The sequence below is a fragment of the Bos indicus genome, chromosome 18, assembly GCF_029378745.1.
Source record: "Bos indicus isolate NIAB-ARS_2022 breed Sahiwal x Tharparkar chromosome 18, NIAB-ARS_B.indTharparkar_mat_pri_1.0, whole genome shotgun sequence".
Classification (NCBI taxonomy): domain Eukaryota; kingdom Metazoa; phylum Chordata; class Mammalia; order Artiodactyla; family Bovidae; genus Bos; species Bos indicus.
Genome location: NC_091777.1, coordinates 63,819,236 through 63,845,384, shown reverse-complemented (window position 1 = coordinate 63,845,384; position 26,149 = coordinate 63,819,236). Strand labels below are relative to the sequence as shown.

The following is a 26,149-nucleotide window of genomic DNA, read 5'->3' as shown; positions in this document are numbered from 1 at the left end:
GAATGAGCCCAGGAAGGCGTCCGCCGGGCTGACCGGAGGACCCCACCTCACCCCACCTCTGCCCTGCACGGCCCTGTGGCCTCCCCGAGACCCTCCCACTGAACCACCTGCCCCTCCGAGACCCCAGTGTGGGAGGAAGGGACGGGGCGCGGGCTCCAAGGCCCCTCCCTCAGGGGGCCCTCCTTCAGCGCCCCCTCCTCCACCACCGCCCTGCGCTCCCAGGGCAGAGCCGCCGAGCTGCTGAGTGAGACGGACAGACTGGGCCTCACCTGCGACCACGAGCGCCTGGGCTCACTGGGCTGTGACAGCAGGTAGGGGTCTGTGCTGAGTGAGCCGTAGCACCTGTAGGTGCCCCCGTGGGCTGAGGTCACAGGGCTCAAGGAGAACTCGGCCTGGTACCTACCGTCTTGGTCCTGGGAGCGCAGACGCAGGGGGCGATCGGCTGGCCCCTCCTTGGACAGAGGAAGGTGTCCGTCCTCTCTCCTGACTGACACAGCAGGGTCACATTCTCCCCGGGGGCCACCGTGGGCCCCGGCCGCACCGAGAGGCTGAGGGTCTGTCTCTGAGCCGTCCTGCAGAGAGGAAGGGGGTGCGGGCGCCGGCCTGGTTCTGAGCGAGACTCCGCTGGCCTCTCTGGCCCTCAGCGCTGTCTCTGTTCTCAGAGTCTCTCCCTCCCAACCCCTGTCTCTCTGTCCCTCCCCGGGACCCCTTCCCCTGGTCCCAGCATCATCCCTGGGCTCCCCCGTGGGGCCTGTGCAGAGTCTGGTCCCCGACTGACCCGCTGGCTCCTCACCTGCCACCAGCAGCTCCAGGGGCTCACTGGGGCCGACCACTCGGAGGAGAGGCCGTGTCCACCGTAGCATCTGTACTGGACCCCTGTGGATGGTGCCCACCCGGGCCCAGGGGGAAGTCGGCCTGAAGCGAGCCCCCCCTGGGCCTCTGGGCAGGGCGCTGGGTGAGTTCTGTCTCCCACTTGGACAGAGCGAATCTGGTGTAGCCAACGTCAGAGCGACACTGGAGGGTCAGGTTCTGTTCAGAGGTGACGACAGGGCCCTGCGGGGTCAGGAGGGAGGGCTTCCCAGACAGCCCTGGGGAGAGACACGCGCTGGGTTGTAGGGACCCGCTTCCCTTGTGGACCCCCTCTCCCAGCCCGGCCCCAGGCCTCACCGTGTCTCAGTCTGTGTGTCTGTCCTGTGAGCCCCACGCTCCTCTCCCCACCCTCTCACAGGGGCTCCCCTGGGAGCAGAGACCCCAGTACGTTGTCTTGTCTGCACAAATGTATGGGGTCAGGACGGGATTCCTCATCTGAGACCAGGAGCTCCAGGGGGTTGCTGGGGGAAGACCACACCCGGGGGCTGTCCTGTAAAAGCTGTAGCATCTGAACGTCCACCTGTGCCCGGGGGTCACGGGGCCCACGGGGAACAGGCCTGGGTCTGCCGGTCGGGGGGTTCGCTCTCCATCTAGGCCCCAAAAGGACTCGTCTTCTCCTTCCTTGGTTAGAAGGAATCTGTTAAATCCCCAACGGGAGCCACACAGGAGGGTCACATTCCCTCCCGACATCACTACAGGGCTCGGCAGGGCTGAGAGGCTGGGTTTGCCGTAGGGTCCTAGGAGAGAAGGAGGCAGCTGGTTCCGTGGGGCCCCCCACCCTCTCCTCCCCTCCCCTCCCCTCCCCAGGGCTGGGCTGTGAGAGGGACACCCCCTGAGAGCAGACCCCCTCCCGAGGGCAGAGCCTGAGGCCCCCGAGTGTCCGTCACCTGTCACGACCAGCTCCAGGGGGTCACTGCGCTCTGACCAGCCAGTGGGGGTGCTGTAGTAGCACCGATAGCTCCCTGCGTGGTCCTCTCCCATGTGTTGGATGGAGAACCTGGCCTTGTCCCGGGGCTCCAGGGGTTTCTGTCTGTCCAAGAGAACCGGGCTTCCCTCTTTATCCAGATGGAACTCCTGGATCCCCAGGGTCCCCCGACACCAGATGGTCACGGGGCTCCCCCAGGAGACCACAGAGCCGGGCTCAGCCCAGATGGTGGGTTTGGGGAGGGTCCCTGGAAGGAAATCAGAGGTGGGCTCACCAGGAGTCTCCCCCAGGTCCTGGCTCTCAGCCCAGACCTCCCAGACTCCCCCTCCGTGATCCCCGAGCTGCCCTCCCCCCTGCCCACGCCTGGGGTGACCTTGTCCCCACGAGAGGAGGGAGCTGGGCCTGGAGAGACTCACCGGCCTGCACCTGGGTCCTCAGCCCCACACTCAGCCTGGAAGAGAGCGCCCTGTGAGAGGTATGCCCTCAGCTCTGAGCAGCGCCTCTCCACCCCGGGAGTCTCCCAGGCCCTGGGGTCCCTGACGGAGCAAGCTGGCGGGGGTCCCTCCAGACCAGGGCTCCTCCTGACCCTCCTCATCTCACCGGAGGCAGAGCAGGGCGGGAAGCACGGGGGCCATGGTGTTCTCCTCCTACGGTCCAGGCTGTGAGGATGGAGGAGACCTGGGTGTCCTCCGGACAGACAGACCACAGGGTGTGTCCTGTCAGAGGCTCAGGCTTCCTGTCACGTGGCTGTCCAATCAGCGTCCCCGCAGGAGGGGAACAGCCTCTTCTGAAAGCCTGGCGTCGTCCTGTGACAGTCCCAGTGTGTTCCCGAGACACCTCTTTGAGGTGGTGGGGCAAGCAGGGCGTGTCCTTCCTCCGAGAGCCTCACCTTGGGGTCTGCTTCCTCCTCTGCCCACCCATCAGCAGGTCCCCAGGGGTCCTCACCATGGACGGGTCACCAGGCCCTGGAAATGCTTCAGGGAGGATGTCAGCTCCTGCTCCGCGCAGGGCTCAGATCCCCAGACACACACGATGCGGTGCCCCTGCCCTGTCGTGCCCCTGCCCTGAGGGACAAGTCTGAGGACTCCTTGCTCCTCTAACCCCCAAGGCCGAGCCGGCCGCACAGAGCCCCGTCCTTCTCTTCCTGCTTTGTGGCCCCACGTGTGTCTGCTGCCTGGTGCTCTCGTGAGCTGAGCAGCGAGGCGGTTTCTGAGGCAGCAGCCTGGAGCCTGGGGACGTGGCGCGGCTGCACCCACTGTCCTCCTGGGGACGAGAGGGCCTGGGCCCAAGGAGGGTCCTTTTGGTGCTGAGCTGCGGCAGCTTGTGGGAGGGGAGACAGGGAGACAGAACCTGCTGTTTATCCTTTTGAAGTGGTTCTTCTTGCTTTTCTGCTCATCCGAGGTGTTGCAGCTCACTAGCTGGATACTGCAGTTTGCGTTAAGGTCGATTAGGCCCAAATAATCCCAGTTTATCAGTGTTTCTGTGCGAGATGAGGGCTGGGACTTCCCGATCTGCTACCCTTCTTAAAGCGCTGATTAAAATTTCTGAAATGTGTCACAGTGAGGCCAGAAATGAAAACAGAAACGATAGTTAACTAGTGTGCGTGCTCAGTCACTGCAGCTGTGTCTGACTCTTTGAGACCGCACAGCCCGTAGCCTGCCACGCCCCTCTGAGCACGGGATTCTCCAGGCAGGAATACTGGAGGGGGTGGCCATGCCCTCCTCCAGGGATCTTCCCCACCCAGGGATTGAACCCAAGTCTCTTACATCTCCTGCACTGGCAGGTGGGCTCTTCACCACTAGTGCCCCCTGGGAAGCCCTGATAGTCCACATACACAGGGAATACCGAGAAGAGTAAGCAGGTATCTGGCGCCGTTTTCGAATGAGAGAAACGGGAGTGATGGTAGGCTGCACTCGGGCTCCCCAGGTGGCTCAGGGGTAAAGAATCTGCCTGCCAGCGCAGGAGGTGCAGAGACTCGAGTTCGATCCCCTGGGTGGGGAAGATCCCCTGGAGAAGGAAATGGAAGCCCACCTCAGTATTCTTACCTGGAGAATCCATGGACAGACGAGCCTGGCGGGCTACTGTCTGTGGAGTCACAAAGAGTTGGACATGACTGAGCACACAAGCCGGCACACACGCACAGACACACACACACACACACACACACACATGAACAGACTGCAGACCCAGACAACACTCCTGCCCACTCCCCAGACCAGGTGCCTCCTCCCTCGGTTCTGCAGTTTGTGTGTGCAGTCTTCAGGGTTTTGTAAATGCAGTATCACGTCATCTGCATACAGAGACAGTTTTGCTCCTTCCTGCCCCAAGTTGAATCCTTTTTTTTTTTCTTGCCTGATTGCTATGACTAGGACTTCCAGTGGGTGTTGAACATAAATGGTGAGAGTGGGCGTCCTTACCTTGTCCCAGAGTTTCTAGAAAGGCTTTCCGCTTGTTCCTATTGAGGACTGTGTTGACTGTGTGCTTGTCATAAATCGGTTTTATTACGTTGAGATGTCTTCCCTCTGTACTCACTTTGGCGAGACCTTTTATGATGAATGGATGTTGCATTTTATCAGTGCTTTCTTGAACCTGTAAGACGATGCATGTTGTTTTGTCTTTTCTCTTGTTGATGTGGTGACTTACACTGATCGATTTGCACATGTTGAATTATCCTTGTGACCCTGGTATGAATCCCAGTTGACCATGGCGTGTGAGTTCTTTTTGGTGTGTTGTCGAATTCAGTTAGCTAATGTTTTGTTGCACATTTTGCATGTATGTTCATAAAGCGCTCTGTTCTGTAACTTTTCTTTTTTGTTTGTGTCTTTTGTTTAGTTATCCGGCTGACAGTGGCTCATAGAAAGACTTTGGGAGTGTTTCGTCCTCTTCAGTTCTCCTGGGAGAGTGTGAAGAGGGTCATATAAGTTCCTCTTTGTCAGTTTGGTAGAAGTCCTCCATGAAGCCATCCAGTTCTGGCCTGCTGGTTTGCATGGTGTTATCATTGGTTGTTATTACAGTTCAGGCTGTCTGCGTCTTCTGGCCTCCGTTCTGGCGGGCTGTGTGTCTCTAGAGACTGTGCGGTGTCTCTTCCAGTTTGCTGTCAGTTGGCTCACACACAGTGGTTCTTAGTACTGTCTTATAAACTTTTGTATCTCTGAGCTGATCAATTTAAAATACTCAAATTTTAAAATTAATTAAAATAATTTAATTTAAAAATTATATTAATTTTGGCTGTGCTGGATGTCCCTGGTGGCTCAGATGGTAAAGAATGTGCCTGCAAATGCAGGAAACCTGGGTTCGATCCCTGGGTGGGGAAGATCCCCTGGAGGAGGGCCTGGCAACCCACTCCAGTATTTTCACCTGGAGAATCTCACGGACACAGCAGTCTGGTGGGCTACAGTCCATGTGGGTCCCAAAGAGTCGGACACGACTAGGGACAGACGGTGCTGGTCTTCTCACTGCCCGCAGAGAGCTGGTGGGCTACTACTGTCTATGGGGTCACAGAGTCGGACACGCGCTGAGCGACAAAGGACAGTGCTGGGTCTTCCTCGCTGCCCAGGGGCTTTCCTCCCGTTGAGCTGAGCTCAGGAAGCTTTTCTCTTCGCTGCGGTGTCTCGGCTCCTCGCTTTGATGGCGTGTCTTGTCGCAGGGCAGGGCTCTGGGCCCGCGGGCTCAGCATTTGCGGATCTTCTCGAAGCAGGGATGGAACCTGCGTCCCCTGCGTTGGCGGCTGGATTCTTATCCACCAAGCCACCAGGGAAACCCGGGTAGCAGCTCTTGTTCCTCCGTCTCATTTCTTATTTTTATGTATTTGAGTCCCACGTAATGCCTTTTGAATTTGATGTGATGCACTGGACTCCTACAGTCGTGTTTTCACTTATTCACCATCATGCTTGAAAACTGACCTGCGTTACTGTAGCAGTCCAGCTTTGTGCGTTTTTTTTGTGTAAAATTCTTTCGCATATATATGCACCAAACCATTCATTTTGGTGAAAGTGATTTCTGTAACTTTTCCTACTGTGAACAACCCACGTGTCCCTTTTTCTCCTTGTACACACGTGGCCGTGCACGCATCTTCCTCTGGGTTATACAACTGTGGGCCCAGCGCTGTCTCTTCCCTTTAACTGAGAGTTGCTGTCGACTCTCCAGATTGACCCGGCTGATGAGTACACCTGCCCACGATGTGCTGGGATTCGTCAGAGTCAGCCTTGTCTCCTCCATCGTTTTCTCTTTCCATCTCTTAAGGATGAACTAGGAGGTGGGCATCTCATTTCAGGGAACCTGGGCATAAAACTGAGGTGCAGATGATCCTATGTGATTGTAATGAGAAGACACATCTGGGCACGTGGGGCCATCGGTGGGGGCTGGCCGCAGCAGACTCACCCTGTGGGAAGTCTGCTTGCTCTTTCCTTCCCACCGGCCTTCAGCGCATTCACCCGGGCTCCTTGAGGTTGGCACGGAGTGTGTTTGCCTCAAAGGAGACACACAGCTCACACACCTGGGCTCTTTAAGCATTTATTGCCTGATGATTTTGTCTGTGCCGGGTCTGTGTTGCTGCGGGGGTGTGTCTGGTTGTGTGAGCAGGGCTGTTCCCTCGCTTTGGTGTCTGGGCATCTGCAGCACTGGCCTCTCTGGTGGTGTGCGGGGCTCCAGGACGTGCTGGCCTCTGTTGCTGCAGCTCATGGACTCAGTTGCTTCCCTGGCGTGTGGGGTGTTCAGGATCACGGATTGAACCCGTGTCTCTTGCATTGGCTGGCAGATTCTTCACCACAGGGAAACCCCATATCAGGGCTCCTTACAAAACGATATATTCCTGAGCTCATTTACCAGTGTAGCCCTGACGGTCACTTCAAACGCCCCAGGGTGTCCCTTCACACTGACAGTGTTTCTGGAGAGACCTACAGCGGGTGTCCTCGGACAAGGAGGAGGGGCAATGCAGGGTCCAGAGGGGGCTCAGGGAAGAGTTTAGGATCCAACTGTTCCAAACGGGGCCCCATTTTAACCCATTTATTCAGTTACTTTAACAGCATTCTGTTTCTGAGAAGAGATGAGGTCATTGCGCACACCAGAGACGGCGGGCATGAACAATGAGGCTCACGTCCTCCACGCGAAGTGGACAGAGCCTGCGGGCATGCAGGGTGAGGGACCCACCCCTGCCATGTGGAATGCGCCTCGGGCCAGGGGTGAGAGCAGCCGGGAGCCGGGGCATCCTCCCCAGGAGGGAGGGGGCCCTGTGAACAGAGGCCGCCTGGGCCTCCTCCCACCCTGCGGCTCATCTCTCCCCCAGGGTCAGAGGCTCATCCAGAAGCTCCTACACCAGAAGCTCGCGTCCCAGGCTCCTGGGCTCTGGGCTGTGTTGGGTCCCGTTTGCTCAGCTCCGGCTGCATCTCGGGCTCCTCCGTGGTCGTGCCAAGTCTGGCAGAGAAGGATCCCGAGGAGCAGCAGGACCAAAGCCGCGAGGCCCATCCGGGTGAGATTCTGCACCATGTAGTCTGGGGTGAGGGTGCACAGGTCAGCGCCGGCCCCGTTACTCACTGTGTGTGCCCAGGGCACCGGCCTCCCGTGAGAAGACGCGGGCCCCGAGCCCAACCCGACAGGGACGCTGTCCTTGTTCACACTCGCGGGTCTGACAGCGGTGCTGGGGGAGGGTATCAGCCGAGCCCGAGTGTCGTGAAGGGAGGCTGTGGGTGGGCCGTGTCCTCCTCGGGAGACTCCTGGGGTCTCTCTATCTTACTGTCTCAGACGTTCCTGTCAGGACCCTGAGCTGAAGGAGCTCCGACAGCACAGGGTGGGGTGGGGCCCTCCCCTGAGCAGTGGTCTGTGGGGTTCCAGGTGCGGCCCGCCCTGAGTGGTGTTTGCAGGGTCCTGGGGTGGGACCCCGCCCCTGATCAGTGGTCTGTGGGGTCCCGGGGTGGGACACAACCGTGGCTCCCACGGATCCACCTCCCCTTACAGACACTCGCTCAGCCCTCTGTGTCTGCCAGCTGGACTCTGCCCGCGGGAGGAAGTGATCCCTGCAGCCTCCGGGGGCAGGATGTGGTGGGGGCGGACCTGCTTCTCCACAGACTGAACCCCATCCAGCAGCCTCAGGCCCCTGCAGCCTGTGGCTCTGGCGCCATCTCTGCCTGACTCCCCGCTGCCCCTTGACGATCTGAGGGGCCTTGTCCTCCCAGAGAATGTTAAAATGCCCTGGGGTGGGCTGTCTCCCCTGAGCAGAGAGCCCCGAGACTCCCCAGGTTCGGATCTGGGTCTGTGGCTGGGAGACTGGGTCCTGGGAATGAGCCCAGGAAGGCTTATGCCGGGCTGACCCGAGGACCCCACCTCACCAACCTCTGCCCTGCACAGCCCTGTGGCCTCCCCGAGACCCTCCCCACTGCCCACCTGCCCCTCCGAGCCCCAGTGTGGGAGGAAGGGACGGGGCGTGAGCTCCGAGGCCCCTCCTCAGGGGGCCCTCCCTCAGCGCCCCCTCCTCCACCACCGCCTGGCGCTCCCAGGGCAGAGCCCCGAGCTGCTGAGTGAGACGGACAGACCTTGCCTCACCTGCGACTACGAGCGCCAGGGGCTCACTGGGCTGTGACAGCAGGTAGGGGTCTGTGCTGAGTGAGCCGTAGCACCTGTAGGTGCCCCCGTGGGCTGAGGTCACAGGGCTCAAGGAGAACTCGGCCTGGTACCACCCGGCTTGGTCCTGGGAGCGCAGACGCAGGGGGCGATGGGCTGCCCCCTCCTTGGACAGAAGGAAAGTGTCCGTCCTGTATCCTGACTGACACAGCAGGGTCACGGTCTCCCCCGGGGCCACCCAGGGGCCCGGCCGCACTGAGAGGGAGGGTCTGTCTCTGAGCCATCCTGCAGAGAGGAAGGGGGTGCGGCCACCGGCCCGGGTTCTGAGCGAGACTCCGCGGGCCTCTCTGGCCCCTCAGCGCTGTCTCTGTTTCTCAGAGTCTCTCCCCTCCCCAACCCCTGTCTCTCTGTCCCCTCCCTGGGACCCCTCCCCTGGTCCCAGCCTCACCCCTGGGGCTCCCCGGTGGGGCCTGTGCAGAGTCTGGTCCCCGACTGACCCGCTGGCTCCTCACCTGCCACCAGCAGCTCCAGGGTCTCACTGGGGGCCGACCACTCGGAGGAGAGGCCGTGTCCACCGTAGCATCTGTACTGGCCCCTGTGGATGGTGCCCACAGGGCCCAGGGGGAAGTTGGCCTGAGAGAGCCCACCCTGGGGCCTCTGGGCAGGGTGCTGGGGGAGGTCCTGTCCCCCCTCCTTGGACAGAGCGAATCTGGTGTAGCCGATGTCAGAGCGACACTGGAGGGTCAGGTTCTGTCCAGAGGTGACGACAGGGCCCTGCGGGGGTCAGGAGGGAGGGCTTCCCAGACAGCCCTGGGGAGAGACACGCGCTGGGTTGTAGGGACCGCTTGTCCCGTGGGCCTCCCTCTCCCGGCCCGGCCCCAGGCCTTGTCGTGTCTCAGTCTGTGTGTCTGTCCTGTGAGCCCCACGCTCCTCTCCCCACCCTCTTACAGGGGCTCCCTGGGAGCAGAGACCCCAGTACGTTGTCTTGTCTGCACAAATGTATGGGGTCAGGATGGGATTCCTCACCTGAGACCAGGAGCTCCAGGGGGTCGCTGGGGGCTGACCACACCCAGGGGTTGTGCCTGTAAAAGCCGTAGCATCTGAACGTCCACCTGTGCCCGGGGGTCACGGGGCCCACGGGGAACAGGGCCTGGGTCTGCCTGTCGAGCATTTGCTGTCCATCCAGGGTGCGAGAGGACTCGTCTTCTCCTTCTTTGGTCAGAAGGAATATGTTAAATCCCTGATGGGAGCCACACTGGAGGGTCACGCTCCCTCCCGATGTTACCACAGGACTTGGCAGGGCTGAGACTCTGGGTTTGCTGTAGAGTCCTAGGAGAGAAGGAGGCAGCTGGTTTTGTGGGGCCCCCACGCTTCCCTCCCCTCCCCAGGGCTGGGCTGTGAGAGGGACACCCCCTGAGAGCAGACCCCTCCAGAGGGCAAAGGCTGAGGCCCCCGAGTGTCCCTCACCTGTCACCACCAGCTGCAGGGGGTCACTGTGCTCTGACCAGCCAGTGCGGGTTCCATAGTAGCACTGATAGCTCCCTGCGTGGTCCTCTCTCATGTGTTGGATGGAGAACCTGGCCTTGTCCCCGGGACCCAGGGGTTTCTCTCTGTCCCAGAAAACTGGGTTTCCCTCTTTATCCAGATGGAACTCCTGGGCCCCCGGGGGACCCTGACACCAGATGATCACGGGGCTCCCCCAGGGGACCACAGAGCCCGGCTCAGCCCAAATGGTGGGTTTGGGGAGGGTCCCTGGAAGGAAATCAGAGGTGGGCTCACCAGGCGTCCCCCCAGGTCCCAGCTCTCAGCCCAGACCTCCCAGACTCCCCCTCCGTGATCCCCGAGCTGCCCTCCCCCTGCCCACGGCCTGGGGGTGACCTTGTCCCCACGAGAGGAGGGAGCTGGGCCCTGGGAGAGACTCACCGGCCTGCACCTGGGTCCTCAGGCCCACACTCAGCCCTGGAAGAGAGCGCCCTGTGAGAGGTGTGCCCTCAGCCCTGAGCAGCGCCTCTCCACCCCGGGAGCCTCCTAGGCCCTGGGGTCCCCTGATGGAGCAGGCTGGCTGGGGGGGGTCCCTCCAGACCAGGGCTCCCCCTGCCCCTCCCATCTCACCAAGGCAGAGCAGGGCAGGGAGCGCGGGGGCCATGGCGTCTCTTCCCTGCGGTCCAGGCTGTGAGGATGGAGGAGACCTGGGTGTCCTCCAGACAGACGGACCACAGGGTGTGTCCCCTCTGGGGCTGGGGCTTCCTGTCACGGGGCTGTCACATCAGTGTCCCTACAGGAAGGGGAACAGCCTCTTCTTGAAAGCCAGGCGTTGTTCCTGTGACAGTCCCAGGGTGTTCCTGAGACACCTGTTTCAGGTGTGGGCAAGCAGGGCATGTCCTTCCCTCTGAGAGCCTCCCCTCGGGGTCTGCTTCCTCCTCTGCCCACACATCAGCAGGTCCCCGGGGTCCTCTCCGTGGACGGGGTCAGCAGGCGCTGGAGATGCTTTGGGGAGGATGCTGTCTCTTGCTGCCCACAGGGCTCAGATACCCAGAGACACACGTTTTTTTTTAAATTGCTGGATCATTACTTTACAATATGGTGCTGGTTCTGCCATACATCAGCATGGATCGGCCATGTGTGTCACATGCCCTCCCTCTAGAACCTCCCTCCCCTCTGGGTTGTACAGAGCCCTGTGTGAGCTCGCTGAGTCACAGGGCACATTCCCGCGTGGTCTGTTTTACACGTGCTGGTGTGCGCGTTTCCATGCTACTCTCTCCATTCGTCCCACCCTCTCCTTCCCCTCTGTGTCCACAAGTCTGCTCTTTATGAGGGACAAATGATCAGAGTGTCCCTGGGCTAAGTGGAGTCCATGTGGCCGAGAGCCCAGAGGAGGCTTCAGGGAATAAGGAAGGAAACTGACTCCTCCACTGCCCCGGGGTGTGGGTTTCCCCCATGGCAGCCCCCTTCAGGGCGTCTCTCTGTATTGCATCACCGTCCAGCCCGCCTTCCTGGGAACAAGCCCCTGGGTGCTTCCTGCCTCCTCAGGGCCCCGGGGTCCTTGGGCACAGTGTCCTCCCGGTCTTGTCGTCACCTGCAAGCTTTAGGGAGTATTGATTGGGGTCAGAGCTCTCACTCTGTTGGAAAACAGATGCTCCTATAAACGTGTACCCGCTGCTCATGTACCTGGGGCGGTGGTGCCCTTTCTCTGCACCTGAGGTTCCTTCTCTGCCTGTTGTCCCGACCCCAGCCCTCAGAGGGGCTGCAGGCTCTTGCTGCCGTCGTCATGGTCAATTTCCAGACGAGGTGACAGCAGGAGAGGGTGGACATGAAGGGCTGCGGGCTGAGACTGCACCAAAGTGGGTGAGTGTGGTGCCCACCCAGAGCCTCCTCTCCTTCTAACACTGAGACGTGCTTGGAGAGTGTTTCTCAACATGTAGCCACAGACAAGGGCAGAAAGAAAGTTCCCCAAATGGAGGGGAACCACAGCAAAGCATGAGAGGTCGGCGGTGTGGCCCCGGCGGCAGGGATCATCTCGGGGTCAGAGTAAGGTTTCCACCCATGTGGACACACAGAGGGAACCATGGTCACAGAAAAATAAAGGGAGGCAAGCATGTGGATTATTTTGTAGAACAGGTGGTCACTGAAAAGAGGTGAAAATTTTCGACGTGAACAATACAGTAGATTCAACACGTTAAAAAGTCATGCAGCCAAGAAGGCAGCTAAGCGGCCCCGTATGAAGTCGGAGCATAGCATTGAGGAAATGGTCCAGAGTGCAGCACAGAGTGCAGACAGGGAGATTCAGGAGAGGCGGGCCTGTGCTGAGGGCCAGTGTGGTATCTGTCCTAAGTGTCAGACGGGAAGACGCTCACGACAGACAGCAACGGCTGAGGAAGCAAATAACGGAGCCTCCTTTAGTGATGAGAACCGACCTGCGAAGGGCTGGGACTCATGCATGTGCACGTGACACCTGAGGGCCGCCCTGCTGGGCTCCTGACTGAGACTCGGTGCTCATACTTAGGGGCCTGGGCGGGATCAGCGGCCAGGGATCCAGACACCGCACACTTGAGCTAAAGACCCCACACCCTGCAACGGAGAGCCTGTGTGGCGCAGCGACGTCAACAATAGGTTAATTAACTACATATTTGTAAAAATAAATGGAAGTAACATCTGTATCTTGACCTTTCATAGTAAACTGAGAAACTGCAGGTTAAATTTAAAAATTATTTCGCGCTGAATTATACAATTTGAAACAGTTAATTCTCTTTTAAGTAAATTTGAAATAAAAAAAGGAAAATCAAGGCGGACTGGACTGAGGCCCTAAAAATGTCCTGAAACTACTTCCTGTGGAAAACACAGATTATCAAGAGAATGACCAGCCCACAGGGAGCAGACTGCCCCCTACCAAAAGGGGGCGCTATGGATACTGGAGCCATGCCGTCAGGGAATTAACCAGGAGGAGTTCCCCTGAGTCGGAGTACTTGCAAGGGGCAGAAGTGAGAGCTTCATGCAGAGCACATCCCCAGCTTCCAGGAGGTTCAGCCTCCCGGTGTGGGCCGTGCCTCAGCCTCAACCCGCCAGGTCCTGAGACAGGAGGTGGGCTCTGGGGGCATGGGGCCCTTAACCTTAACAAGCGTTTTCCTCTCCTACTACTTGAGTCACACGCTGGATTCCAAATAGAGTGTTCTCAAGCAACTTGTTAAAAAGAGAATGACGGTGAGAGAAGGCATTTCCAGAGGTGCAAGTTCTTAGATACTGACTGTTTTCACACAGAAAGGGATACTAAGAGATGGCAGAGAGACAGTGAGATGCAACAGAGAGGAAGGCATGGCCAAAAATGAGCTTTGGAAAAGTACACAGACACACACTTGCACGCACAAACACACCCACACGTGTGCATGGAGAGAGCCATGCACATGCCCACACACGTGTATATGAGTACCCAGAGTTCAGGTGAAGCACCGTTAGAACTTTGTCTTTTGTAAAGGAGGAGGAGAATGTGTACGGGTTCAGAAATAAAAATGTAAATACGTATTTTAAGCACGAGATCAAGTGCCTAAAATGAGCAATGGAATAACTCCCAATGTGCCTAGTGTAATTAAATGAAAGAAAACCTTTTCAACTTTACTGTGGTATAATTGACAAAATTGATGCTGTAAAGAGCCATATTGCATAGGAACCTCGAATGTTAGGTCCATGAATCAAGGCAAATTGGAAGTGGTCAAATAGGAGATGGCAAGAGTGAACGTCGACGTTCTGGGAATCAGCGAACTAAAGGGGACTGGTCATCTAACTCAGATGACCATTATATCTACTACTATGGGCAGGAATCCCTTAGAAGAAATGGAGTAGCCATCATGATCAACAAGAGAGTCCGAAATGCAGTACTAGGATGCAATCTCAAAATTGACAGAATAATCTCTATTCGTTTCCAAGGCAAACCATTCAGTATCACAGGAATCCAAGTCTATGTTCCAACAAGTAACGCTGAAGAAGCTCAACGATTCTATGAAGACCTACAAGACCTTTTGAACTAACACCCCCCAAAATATGTCCTTTTCATTATAGGGGACTGGAATGCAAATATAGGATGTCAAGAAACTCCTGGAGTAACAGGCAAATTTGGCCTTGGAGTACAGAATGAAGCAGGGCAAAGGCTAATAGAGTGTTGCCAAGAGAACGCACTGGTCTAGCAAACACCCTCTTCCAACAACACAAGAGAAGACTCTACACATGGACATCACCAGATGGTCAACACCGTAATCAGATTGATTATATTCTTCACAGCCAAAGATGGAGAAGCTCTATACAGTCAGTAAAAACATGACCAGGAGCTGACTGTGGCTCAGATCATGAACTCCTTATTACCAAATTCAGACTTAAATTGAAGAAAGTAGGGAAAACCACTAGACCATTCAGGTATGATCTAAATCAAATCCCTTATGATTATACAGTGGAAGTGAGAAATAGATTTAAGGGACTAGATCTGATAGAGTGCCTGATGAATTCTGGACTGAGGTTTGTGACTTTGTACAGGAGACAGGGATCAAGACTATCCCCAAGGAAAAGAAATGCAAAAAATGGCTGTCTGAGGAGGCCTTACATATAGCTGTGAAAAGAAGAGAAGTGAAAAGCAAAGGAGAAAAGGAAAGATATTCCCATCTGAATGCAAAGTTCCAAGAATAGCAAGGCGATCTAAAAAAGCTTCCCTCAGCAATCAATGCAAACAAATAGAGGAAAACAACAGAATGGGAAAGACTAGAGATCTCTTCAAGAAAATGAGAGATACCAAGGGAACACTTCATGCAAAGATGGGCACAATAAAAGACAGAAATGGTATGGACCTAACAGAAGCAGAAGTTATTAAGAGGTGGCAAGAATACACAGAAGAACTGTACAAAACAGATCTTCATGACCCAGATAATCACAATGGTGTGATCACTCACCTAGAGCCACACATCCTGGAGTGTGAAGTCAAGGGGCCTTAGGAAGCATCACTTTGAATAAAGCTAGTGGAGATGATGGAATTCCAGTTGAGCTATTTCAAATTCTGAAAGATGAAAGATGATGCTGTGAAAGTGCTGCACTCGATATGCCAGCAAAGTTGGAAAACTCAGCAGTGGCCACAGGACTGGAAAAGGTCAGTTTTCATTCCAATCCCAAAGAAAGGCAATGCCAAAGAATGCTCAAACTACCGCACAATTGCACTCATCTCACACGCTAGTAAAGTAATGCTCCAAATTCTCCAAGCCAGGCTTCAAAGGACGTGAACCGTGAACTTCCAGATGTTCCAGCTGGTTTTAGAAAAGGCAGAGAAACCAGAGATCGAATCCCTGCAACTGGAGAAAAGCCCACACACAACAATGAATAAATAAACAAACATAAAAAATAGATTTCTAGTGCAGGTTTTAAAAGATGATTTGATAAATGATAGGAAATTCCCTTCTACTTACGACTTTTTCATTATAAATTGGTGGTGTATTTTATCAGAAAACTTTTGATCTGTTATCATGATGTTTTAAAATTTCTTCTTTTAATATTTGAATTGTATTGATGGATTTTTGTGGATGAAACCAACCACACATTCTTGAAAAAAAATATGTGCATGTGCGTGATATGTGTTCCATTTTATTTACTGATGAATCCTCTTTGTGAATGTTTGTTTAGGAAAACAAACCAGGGAAAAAGAGCTTCCTGAGATTTTCCAATTTTGTAGTTTCCGTGTCACCGTTTGGTCTCAGGTTTCTCTGGCGCAGTGAAATGTTTTGTGGAGTGTGTGCTTCCTTCCTTCTCCCCTCTCTGCGTAAGCTGGTGTAAGCTTGGTAGGTGTGTGTACGAGTGTGTGTTTCATGAGTGCCCACGTGTTCAGATGCATTCACCTGTGAAACTCTCTGGACTCAAAGTTCACTTTAACATATAGGACAATTCAGATTTTCTGTTTATCCTTATGTCCATAATTTTGATAAATTTTATTTTTGAGGCTTTTGGTCTGTGTCATCTACATTTTCTACTACAATAGCATAAAACTGTCCTTCGATGAAGCTTTTACCATTCTAAAGTCTGAAGGACCTGCCGTCGTGTCCTGATGGCGGTAAAGCAATACCTTCTCTCTTTCTGACTTGGTCCTTGGGCCTAGCATGTGTGAGTGTGGTCCACGCCCTCAGGGACGAAGCTTTCTGGCTTTTCTGATTTTCCTCTCCTTGTTTGTCCTCAGTGGTAGCTACCCCTGTCATTGTTGTTTCCCTGTTCCTCCCTTCGTTTGGAGTAATGTGCTGACCTTTTTCAAAATCACTGATAATTGAGACTCTGTTGTCTTCTTTATAAAATGAGGATATTAATTATCTTTTTTAAGGAAACTGAAACATGCCTTTCAGTTTTTTAGTAATCTGTTTATTTGTGGCTGTGCTGGGTCTTCCCTGCTTCGTGTGGGCTCTCTCTGATTGCAGCGAGTGGAGGCTGCTGCCTGGCTGTGCACGGACTGCTCACACTCGGGCTTCTCTCGAGGAACACCAGAGCTTCAGAGGAAGCTCTGGGCACCAGGGCTTCGGCAGCTGCAGCGCCCCTAGGCTCAGCTATCCGGCAGCAAGTGGATCAGACCCATTTCCCATGCATTGGTTGGCAGACTCTTAACCACTGGGCCACCGGGGGTCCAGGATGCTGTTTCTGAGTGTAGAACCAGTTGAGTGGAAAGGGTCCCCGGGGCTCCTGGTGGTCTGTTAGGAGCCCAGGGACTGCTGCTGGTGGTTAGGTGGTGTCCATTGCTGGCAGCTCACGTGCCTCCTGGGGTCTGAGATCTGTCCCGGGAGCCTGGGGTCGGGTCCTTCCTGGGCTAGCGGACGGCGAGAGCAGCGTACTCACTGGGCTCTGCTGGGGGCTCCCCTGACGGGGGAGACGGGGGTGCGGCCGTCCCCCTTCTGACGATCGAGTGGTTCAGCTGGGCGTAGGTCACGTCCTGGGGGGCTTCAGATGTGGCAGCCTGCGGGGGGGAAGGTGTGTGAGATGGGGCGCCTGGGGGCCTGGAGAGGAGGGACCCATCTGCTGTGCATCTGTCCATCCTTCCCGGAATCCCCCCCGACCGGGAGGACAGGGGGTGCCTCCCGCCTTCGTGATCTCGGGGGCTCACAGGGTGCCCGTCCCCTCCTGGGGGCCTGCCTCCTGCCTGTTGTGCTGGAGGGAGGCAGTGAGGCAGGACAGGTGCCTCCTGGGTCCGCCGCCCTCGGGTCAGGTCAGCTCTTTCTCCTGATGGAAACTCCAGGGGCCTCCTGACGCCCGGGAGCCTCGGAGTGCTTTGTGCGGCCCTGGTTTCTGTCTGAGCCCGGACCTCTTGCTCATCTGGCCTGGCACACAGCCGTCTTCCTGCTAAAGTGCGTCCCTCCTGCCTCAGGACCTTCCTACCGAGTGTGCCCGCCCCGTGCGCCCAGTGCCGTCTCTTGATTTACTTTCCTCGTCAGCACCTTGCATTCTGGGACTCTGCCAGCTTGTTGGCGTGGGGCCCCTCTCACCACGAGCTGAACACCTGCCATACCTGCAGGGCCTGGGGGGGTGGCGTCCGCTCTCCCGCGCCCTTTGCTGGGGGTGAAGGAGGGGAGCCTGGGCCATGTGGGCCATCCACTGATGTACGTGTCCTCATGAGACCTGGGGCTGCACCCCTACACCATAAGGTCAGCCAGAGGACATGGCGCCCTGAAGGAGGGGCCGTGAGGTCACAGTGCAAGGGGAGGGTGGGGTCACAGCAGGACCCAGGGAGCCGGGACGGAGGGGTGGGGTGGGCGTGGCTGGAGCTGGGGTGTGAGCACAGCGGGGCATCTGCTGGGCTGAGTTTGGCAAAAGGAGGTCTGTGGTGGCCAGACGGGAGCAAGGGTCTCACCCGATGGTCCAGCTGTAGCCCCACCTCAGAGTGTGTGTCGCTCACGGCAGCATCTGCAGCAGAGCAGGGGGCACCGCTAGGTAGGGTTCGGAGAGCCTCAGGGCTGGAGCCCCCGCCCTGCAGCCTGGGTGGGGGGGCTGCTGTGTAGTCTCCCACCCTTCTGAGCATCCCCCCCACGGCCTCCAGAGGTCTCTGTGCCCCCCCCACCCTGCACCCGAAAGTGCTGTGTGGGGTTTCAGTCCCCAGCCCCGGTCCCCCATCCTTCTGAGCATCCCCCCCACTGCCTCCAGAAGTCTCTGTGCCCTCCCGTGGGCCGCCACCTCTCCTGCTCACAGATGGCCTGGTCCTGGGCGCCTGTGGCTGGGCTGGAGCTGAGGAGGAGACACTGTGTCAGGGGGAGAAGGTGGGGTGGTGTGGGTGGGGCTCTGGGGGTGTTGGGGCGGGAGTTACCTGCTCTGTGGGTCCCTGTCCTCAGGCCCTGGGTCTGCCGCCCCTGTCGGAGGTTGGAAATCAGCCTCAGCCTGGGCTGGGTCTCGGGACAGAGGCTCGGCCCCGGGGACATGGTGCTCCCGCCCTCCACGTGGGATTCAGGAGGAGAGAAGGCAGCCTGGGTTCGTGGTACATGTCAGTTCGTGACATTGAGAAGGAGGGGAATGGCTTAAATGAGTGCACGTGGGCTGACAGTGGGTGTTTTTTTCCACTAGATTTTCAGATTTGAGATTCTGGAAAAATTTTTTAATGAAATATCGTTGATTTGTAATATATTAGTTTCAGGCATACAACATATGATTCAATGTTTTTATAGGTTATACTCCATTTAAAGTTATTACGAAATAATTGCTACATTCCCTGTGCTATCCAGTGTATGCTTCTTGTTTATTTCATACACAGTAGTCTGTGTCTCTAGTCCACACCCCTCATCTGCCCAACCCCCCGGTAACCATTAGTTATTTTTCTGTATCAAGGACTCTGTTTCTGTTTTTCATATATGTTCCTTTGTATTGTTTTCCAGATTCAGTATGTACCAATGCTATCATAAAGCATTTATCTTCCTCTGAGTTATTTCAGTAAGCGTAATACTCTCTAGGTCCATGTGTGCTGTTGCAAATGGCAGAGTTTCCTTCTTCTTTATGGCTGAGTAATATTCCATTGTATGTATATGTGGGTATTTATATATACACCCACACACACACACACACACCACATTTTCTCTGTTCATTCATCTGTTGCTGGACAGTTGGGTTGGTCACATATCTTGGCTATTGTAAATTGGCTACATGAATATTGGAATGTTTGTATCTTTTCAAAACACTAATTTGGGTATATATCCTGGGTATATATCCACATATACCCAGCAGTGGATTTGCTGGATCATATGATAATTCTGCTTTTCGTTTTTAAGGAACCTCCACATGGTAGGAAAAAAAATTTTAAGCTGACTGTTCCCATGTCCTTGGTTTCCCTCTGTCTGATGCCCTAAGGCCTCCAGGGGTCCGAGTCACCCCGTTCCCTACTCACCCAACTTCCTGTGTCTGTCCTGACCCCGGTGTCGGAGGAAGAGGAAGAGGAGGACGAGGAGCAGCAGGACAAAGGTCACCGAGACCCCGATGAGGACACTCAGGTACCACGTGAGGCCTGGGGCACCAGAGACGCCTGAGTGAGCCTAGGGTGCCGTTTAGCTGGGCACCTGCTGTGTGCAGACTCGTGCTGGGGTCTGTGCGTCCATCTCCAGCCCACCCGACCCATTTGCAGACGAGGAGACTGAGGCCCAGAGAGGGAGATCACGGGCCCTGGTGACCCAGCCTGGAGGTGGCAGAGCCGGGACTGGAACCAGGGCCGTGGGCACCCTGAGCTCCTCCTGAGCTGGCCCCCAGGAGGACACCAGCTTTCTGCTCTGGGGGCCCCTCACCTGCAGGGGGCTGTCCGAGGGTCTCAGCTGGAGCTGAGGGTCCTCCCTTGTCCCCTCCCCTCCCCCGCCGCAGCGGGGGCAGGGGGAGGGGCGGGCTGCGTGGAGGGGCTTCTGGGTCCTCCCCTCCCTCCCCACACGCTGCAGTGGAGGGCACAGATCCCCACAGTCACCTCCTCGGGGGCTCCCTGTGCTCCTCGTCCGATGCGGAGTCACACCCAGGTCAGAACTGAGGAAATCTAAGATCTGGGGCACGGGTCTCTCCTTTTACACCGGGAGAAGCTGAGGCCCGCACGGGGGTGTGGTGACGGTGAGGGAGTCCACATCAGTGTCTCCAGAGGCGCCTGAACCGGGGGCATAACTCAGCCCTGCTCCTCCCCAGACCCGCCACCACGTCCCCAAGAGCCTGCTCCCCTCTCTGCAGTTTCTGACTCCACTGAGGGGTGGAGCTGATGGAACTGATGCCTGGAGGCCCCTGGGGGTCAGGAAGGGGGTGGGGGCGGGGCCGCTTTCCCCCTCCGCAGCCGTGCTCCCCCTGCCTGGGCCCCCGGACCCCTGCCCCTTCACCCAGCAGCTCAGAGCCCCTGAAGCCTGTGTTTCCCGTTGATGACCTGAGAGGGTATTAGATCTTCCGGCTCCCACACTGCCCTGGGCTGGGCTGTCTCCCCTGAGCATAGAGCCCCGAGACTCCATAGGTTCGAATCTGGGGTGTGGCTGGGAGAATGGGACCTTGGGAGGTTGAGCCCAGGAAGGGGTGCACCGGGCCGACCCGGGGTCCCCACCTCACTCCCCTCTGCCCTGCATGGCCCTGTGGCCTCCGCGAGACCCTCGCACTGCCCACCTGCCCTTCCGGGACCCCAGTGCGGGAGGAAGGGGCGGGGCGCAGGCTCCGAGGCCCCTCCCTCAGGGGGCCCCTCCCTCAGCGCCCCCTCCTCCACCACCGCACTGGGCTCCCAGGGCAGAGCCCCGAGCTGCTGAGTGAGACGGACAGACCTTGCCTCACCTGAGACCACGAGCGCCAGGGGCTCACTGGGCTGTGACAGCAGGTAGGGGTTTGTGCTGAGTGAGCGGTAGCACCTGTAGGTGCCCCCGTGGGCTGAGGTCACAGGGCTCAAGGAGAACTCGGCCTGGTACTGCCCGGCTTGGTCCTGGGAGCGCAGACGCAGGGGGCGATGGGCTGCCCCCTCCTTGGACAGAAGGAAGGTGTCCGTCCTCTCTCCTGACTGACACAGCAGGGTCACGGTCTCCCCCGGAGCCACCGAGGGCCCTGGTCTCACCGAGAGGGAGGGTCTGTCTCTGAGCCGTCCTGCAGAGAGGAAGGGGGTGCGGGCGCCGGGCCTGGTTCTGAGCGAGACTTCGTGGGCCTCTCTGGCCCCTCAGCACTGTCTCTGTTTCTCCGAGTCTCTCCCCACCCTGACCCCGTCTGTCTCCTCCCTGAGACCCCTCCCCCTGGTCCCAGCATCACCCCTGGGGCTCCCTGGTGGGGCCTGTGCAGAGTCTGGCCCCCGACTGACCTGCTGGCTCCTCACCTGCCACCAGCAGCTCCAGGGGCTCACTGGGGGCCGACCACTCGGAGGAGAGGCCGTGTCCACCGTAGCATCTGTACCGGCCCCCGTGAACGGTGCCAACTGGGCCCAGGGGGAAGTCGGCCTGAGAGTGGCCCTCCTGGGGCCTCTGGGCAGGGCGCTGGGGGAGGTCCTGCCCCTCCTTCGACAGAACAAATCTGGCATAGCTGACATCAGAGCGACACTGGAGGGTCAGGTTCTGTCCAGAGGTGACCACAGGGCCCTGTGGGGTCAGGAGAGAGGGCTTCCCAGACAGCCCTGGGGAGAGACACGCGCTGGCTTGTAGGGACCGCTTCCCCTGTGGACCCCCCCTCTCCCAACCCGGCCCCAGGCCTCGCTGTGTCTCAGTCTATGTGTCTGTCCTGTGAGCCCCACGCTCCTCTCCCCACCCTCTCACAGGGGCTCCCCTGGGAGCAGAGACCCCAGTACGTTGTCTTTTCTGCACAAATGTATGGGGTCAGGACGGGACTTCCTCACCTGAGACCAGGAGCTCCAGGGGGTCGCTGGGGGCTGACCACACCCTGGGGGTGTGCCTGTAAAAGCCGTAGCATCTGAACCTCCACCCGTGCCCGGGGGTCACAGGGCCAATGGGGAACAGGGCCTGGGTCCACCCATCTGGGCTTCGCTGTCCAGCCAGGGTCCAAGAGGACTTGTCTTCTCCTTCTTTGGTCAGAAGGAATATGTTAAATCCCTGACGGGAGCCACACTGGAGGGTCACGCTCCCTCCCGAGGTCACCACAGGATTCGGCAGGGCTGAGAGGCTGGGTTTGCCGTACAGTCCTAGGAGAGAAGGAGGCAGCTGGTTCCATGGGGCTCCCACCCTTCCGTCTCCCTATCGAAGGCTGGGCTGTGAGAGTGACACCCCCTGAGAGCAGACCCCCTCCTGATGGCAGAGCCCGAGGCCCCCGAGAGTCCCTCACCTGTCACCACCAGCTCCAGGGGGTCACTGGGCTCTGACCAGCCAGTGGGGGTGCTGTAGTAGCACCGATAGCTCCCTGCGTGGTCCTGTCCCATGTGTTGGATGGAGAACCTGGCCTTGTCCCGGGGCTCCAGGGGTTTCTGTCTGTCCCAGAGAACCGGGCTTCCCTCTTTATCAAGACGGAACTCCTGGGCCCAGAGGGTCCCCCAGCACCAGATGGTCACGGGGCTCCCCCAGAGGACCACAGAGCCTGGCTCAGCCCAGATGGTGGGTTTGGGGAGGGTCCCTGGAAGGAAATCAGAGGCGGGCTCACCAGGAGTCCCCCCCATGCCCGGCTCTCAGCCCAGACCTCCCAGACTCCCGTCCGTCCGTGAGCCCTGAGCTGCCCTCCCCCTGCCCACAGCCTGGGGGTGACCTTGTCCCCACGAGAGGAGGGAGCTGGGCCCTGGGACAGACTCACCGGCCTGCACCTGGGTCCTCAGGCCCACACTCAGCCCTGGAAGAGAGCGCCCTGTGAGAGGTGTGCCCTCAGCCCTGAGCAGCGCCTCTCCACCCCGGGAGCCTCCTGGGCCCTGGGGTCCCCTGATGGAGCAGGCTGGCTGGGGGGGGTCCCTCCAGACCAGGGTCCCCCTGCCCCTCCTCATCTCACCGAGGCAGAGCAGGGCAGAGAGTGCAGGGGCCATGGCGTCTCCTCCCTGTGGTCCAGGCTGTGAGGATGGAGGAAAACTGGGTGTCCTCCGGACAGACAGACCACAGGGTGTGTCCTCTCTGGGGCTTGGGCTTCCTGTCACACGGCTGTCACATCAGCGTCCCCGCAGGAAGGGGAACAGCCTCTTCTTGAAAGCCTGGCTTCGTCCCCGTGACAGTCCCAGTGTGTTCCTGAGACGCCCTTTCCAGTTGAAGTCATCCAGGACGCGGCCTTCTCTTTGTCAGCCTCGCCTCGGGGTCTGCTTCCTCCTCTGCCCGCCTGTCAGCAGGTCCCTGAGGGGTCTTCACCCTGAATGGGGTCACCAGGCCCTGGAGATGCTTCGGGGAGGATGCCAGCCCCTGCGGCCCACAGGACTCAGATTCCCAGAGAAACTTTTTTTTTTTTTTAAATTGGAGGATCGTTACTTCACAATAAGGTGCTGGTTTCTGCCATACAGCAGCATGGATCGGCTGTGTGTGTCACATGCCCTCCCTGTAGAACCTCCCTCCCCTCTAGGTTGTCACAGAGCCCCTCTGTGAGCTCCCTGAGTCTCACGGCACATTCCTCCATGGTGTATTTTACACGTGCTGGTGTGCACGTTTCCATGCTACTCTCTCCATTCGTCCCACACTCTCCCTCCCCTCTGTGTCCACAAGTCTGCTCTTTATGAGGGACACACGGTCAGCGTCACCCTGGGCTCAGTGGAGTCCATGTGGCCGAGAGCCCAGAGGAGATGCTCAGGGAATAAGGAAGGAAACTGACTCCTCCCCTGCCCCGGAGTGTGGGTTTTCCCTGTCACAGCCCCCTTCGGGGTGTCTCTCTTTATCGCATCACCGTCCAGCCTGCCTTCCTGGGAACAAGCCCCTGGGTGCTTCCTGCCTCCTTGGGGCCCCGGGGTCCTGGGGCTCAGTCTCCTCCCGGTCTTGTCATCACCTGAAAGCTTTAGAGTGTATTGATTGTGGTCAGAGCTCTCACTCTGATGGAGAACAGATACTCCTGTAAACGTGTGTCCGCTGCTCATGTAACCTGGGGTGGCGGTGCCGTTTCTCGGTGCCTGAGGTTCCTCCCTTGCCTGTTGTCCAGACCCCAGCCCTCAGAGGGGCTGCGGGCTCTTGCTGCCGTCATCATGGTCAATTTACAGACGAGGTGACGGCAGGAGAGGGTGGACGTGAAGGGCTGCGGAATGAGACTGCACCGAAGGGGGTGAGTGTGGTGCCCACCCAGAGCCTCCTCTGCTCCTAACTCTGAGATGTGCTTGGAGAGTGTTTCTGAAACACCACAGACAAGGGCAGAAAGAAAGTTCCCCAAATGGAGGGGAACCACAGCAAAGCACGGGAGGTAGGCGGTGAGGCCCCGGCTTGGGGATCATCTGGAGGTCAGAGGAAGGTTTCCACCCATGTGGACACACAGAGGGAACCATCGTCACAGAAAAATAAAGGGAGGCAAGTATGTGGATAATTTTGTAGAAGAACAGGTGGTTACTGAAAAGAGGTGAAAATTTTCAACGTGAACAATCCAGTAGATTCAACACGTTAAAAAGTCATGCAGCCAAGAAGGCAGCCGAGTGGCCCCGTATGAAGTCGGAGCACAGCATTGAGGAAATGGTCCAGAGTGCAGCATAGAGAGCAGACAGGGAGATTCAGGAGAGGCGGGCCTGTGCTGAGGGCCAGTGTGGTATCTGTTGTAAGTGTCAGACGGGAAGACGCTCATGACAGACAGCAACGGCTGAGGAAGCAAATAACGGAGCCTCCTTTACTGATGAGACCGACCTGCGAAGGGCTGGGACTCATGCCTCTGCACGTGACACCCGAGGGCCGCCCTGCTGGCCCCTGACTGAGACTCGGCGCTCCTTACTTAGGGGCCCGGGTGGGATCACCAGCCAGGGATCCAGACACGGCACACTTGAGCTAAAGACCCCACACCCTGCAACGGAGAGCCTGTGTGGGGCAGCAACGTCAACAAATAGGTTAATTAACTACATGGTAAAAAAAGTAACATCCGTATTTTGACCTTTCATAGTAAACTGAGAAACTGAAGGTTAATTTTAAAAAGTATATTGCACTGAATTACAGAATTTGAAACAGTTAATTCTAAGTAGATTTCAACTGAAAAAAAAAAAAAAAAATCAAGGTGGACTGGACTGAGGCCCTAAAAATGTCTTGAAATACTTCTTGTGGAAAACGCAGATTATCAAGAGAATGACCAGCCCACTGGGAGCAGACTGCCCCTACCAAAAGGGGGTGCTAAAGGATACTGGAGCCATGCCGTCAGGGAATTAACCGGGAAGAGTTCCCCCTGAGTCGGAATACTTGCAAGGGGCAGAAGTGAGAGCTTCATGCAGAGCACATCCCCAGCTTCCAGGAGGTTCGGCACCGCCTCCTGCTGTGGGCTGTGCCTCAGCCACAACCCACCAGGTCCTGAGAGAGGAGGTGGGCTCTGGGGGCATGGGGCCCTTAACCTTGACAAGCGTTTTCCTCTGCTAGTACTTGAGTCACACACTGGATTCCAAATAGGAAGTGTTCTCAAGCAACTTGATAAAAAGAGAATGAACATGAAAGAAGGCATTTCCAGAGGTGCAAGTTCTTGGATATTGACGGTTTTCACACAGAAAGGAATACTTAGAGATGGCAGAGAGACAGTGAGATGCAACAGAGAGGAACGTGTGGCTGAAAATGAGCTTTGGAAAAGTACACAGACAAACACTTGCACGCATAAACACACCCACACGTGTGCATGGAGAGAGACGTGCGCATGCCCACACATGTGTATAAGAGTACCCAGAGTTCAGTAAAGCACGGTTAGAACTTTGTCTTTTCTAAAGAAGGGGGAGAATGCATACATTTTCAGAAATAAAAATGTAAATATGTATTTTAAGCACGAGAGCAAGTGCCTAAAATGAGAAGTGGAATAACTCCAAATGTGCCTGCTGTAATTAAATGAAAGAAAACCTTTTCAGTTTTAGTGAGGTATAATTGACAAAATTGATGCTGTAAAGAGCAATATTGCCTAGGAACCTGGAATGTCAGGTCCATGAATCAAGGCAAATTGGAAGTGGTCAAACAGGAGATGGCAAGAGTGAACGTTAACATTCTAGGAATCAGCGAACTAAAAGGGACTGGAGTGGGTGAATTTAACTCAGATGATCATTATATCTACTACTATGGGCAGGAATCCCTTAGAAGAAATAAAGTAGCCATCATGGTCAACAAGAGAGTCCGAAATGCAGTACTCGGATGCAATCTCAAAAATGACAGAATGATCGCTGTTCATTTCCAAGGCAAACCATTCAATAGCATGGTAATTGAAGCCTATGCCCCAACCAGTAATGCTGAAGAAGCTGAACGATGCTATGAAGATCTATAAGACCTTTTA

General features: G+C 56.8%; 2 protein-coding genes across 7 annotated transcripts in view; both read right to left on the bottom strand.

The window, feature by feature from the left end:
* Positions 1-26,149, bottom strand: part of LOC109572041 (leukocyte immunoglobulin-like receptor subfamily B member 5) — a gene marked incomplete in the record, with an annotated part of 242,862 nt that overhangs the window by 153,378 nt on the left and 63,335 nt on the right.
* LOC139177230 (leukocyte immunoglobulin-like receptor subfamily B member 3) lies at positions 16,201-22,867 on the bottom strand. Of its 6 annotated transcripts, none has more exons than XM_070771838.1 (11): positions 22,739-22,867; positions 22,550-22,585; positions 22,091-22,375; positions 21,648-21,950; positions 21,120-21,428; positions 20,609-20,911; positions 19,218-19,334; positions 18,150-18,192; positions 18,033-18,070; positions 17,700-17,752; positions 16,201-16,808 (listed from the first exon to the last, which is right to left on the bottom strand). In XM_070771838.1, exons 1-11 carry the CDS (start codon positions 22,770-22,772, stop codon positions 16,662-16,664), a joined length of 1,668 nt encoding a protein of 555 aa, XP_070627939.1. In that variant the 5' UTR covers positions 22,773-22,867; the 3' UTR covers positions 16,201-16,661. The 6 variants fall into 6 exon arrangements, 5 of the variants coding, with proteins under 5 accessions (XP_070627939.1, XP_070627940.1, XP_070627936.1 ...); XM_070771839.1 differs by having other exon boundaries at positions 21,135-21,428; XM_070771835.1 differs by lacking the exon at positions 17,700-17,752 and having other exon boundaries at positions 22,739-22,865.

What these genes read in the sequence shown, in the direction of transcription:
- LOC139177230 (XM_070771838.1), bottom strand. Translation starts at nt 22,772, where the DNA reads ATGGCCCCTGCACTCTCTGCCCTGCTCTGCCTCG. An exon ending in GAGGACCCAGGTGCAGGCCG is followed by an intron (nt 22,376 to 22,549) that starts GTGAGTCTGTCC and finishes ATTTCCTTCCAG; the next exon opens with GGACCCTCCCCAAACCCACC. An exon ending in CCTGGAGCTGGTGGTGACAG is followed by an intron (nt 21,951 to 22,090) that starts GTGAGGGACTCT and finishes CTTCTCTCCTAG; the next exon opens with GACTGTACGGCAAACCCAGC.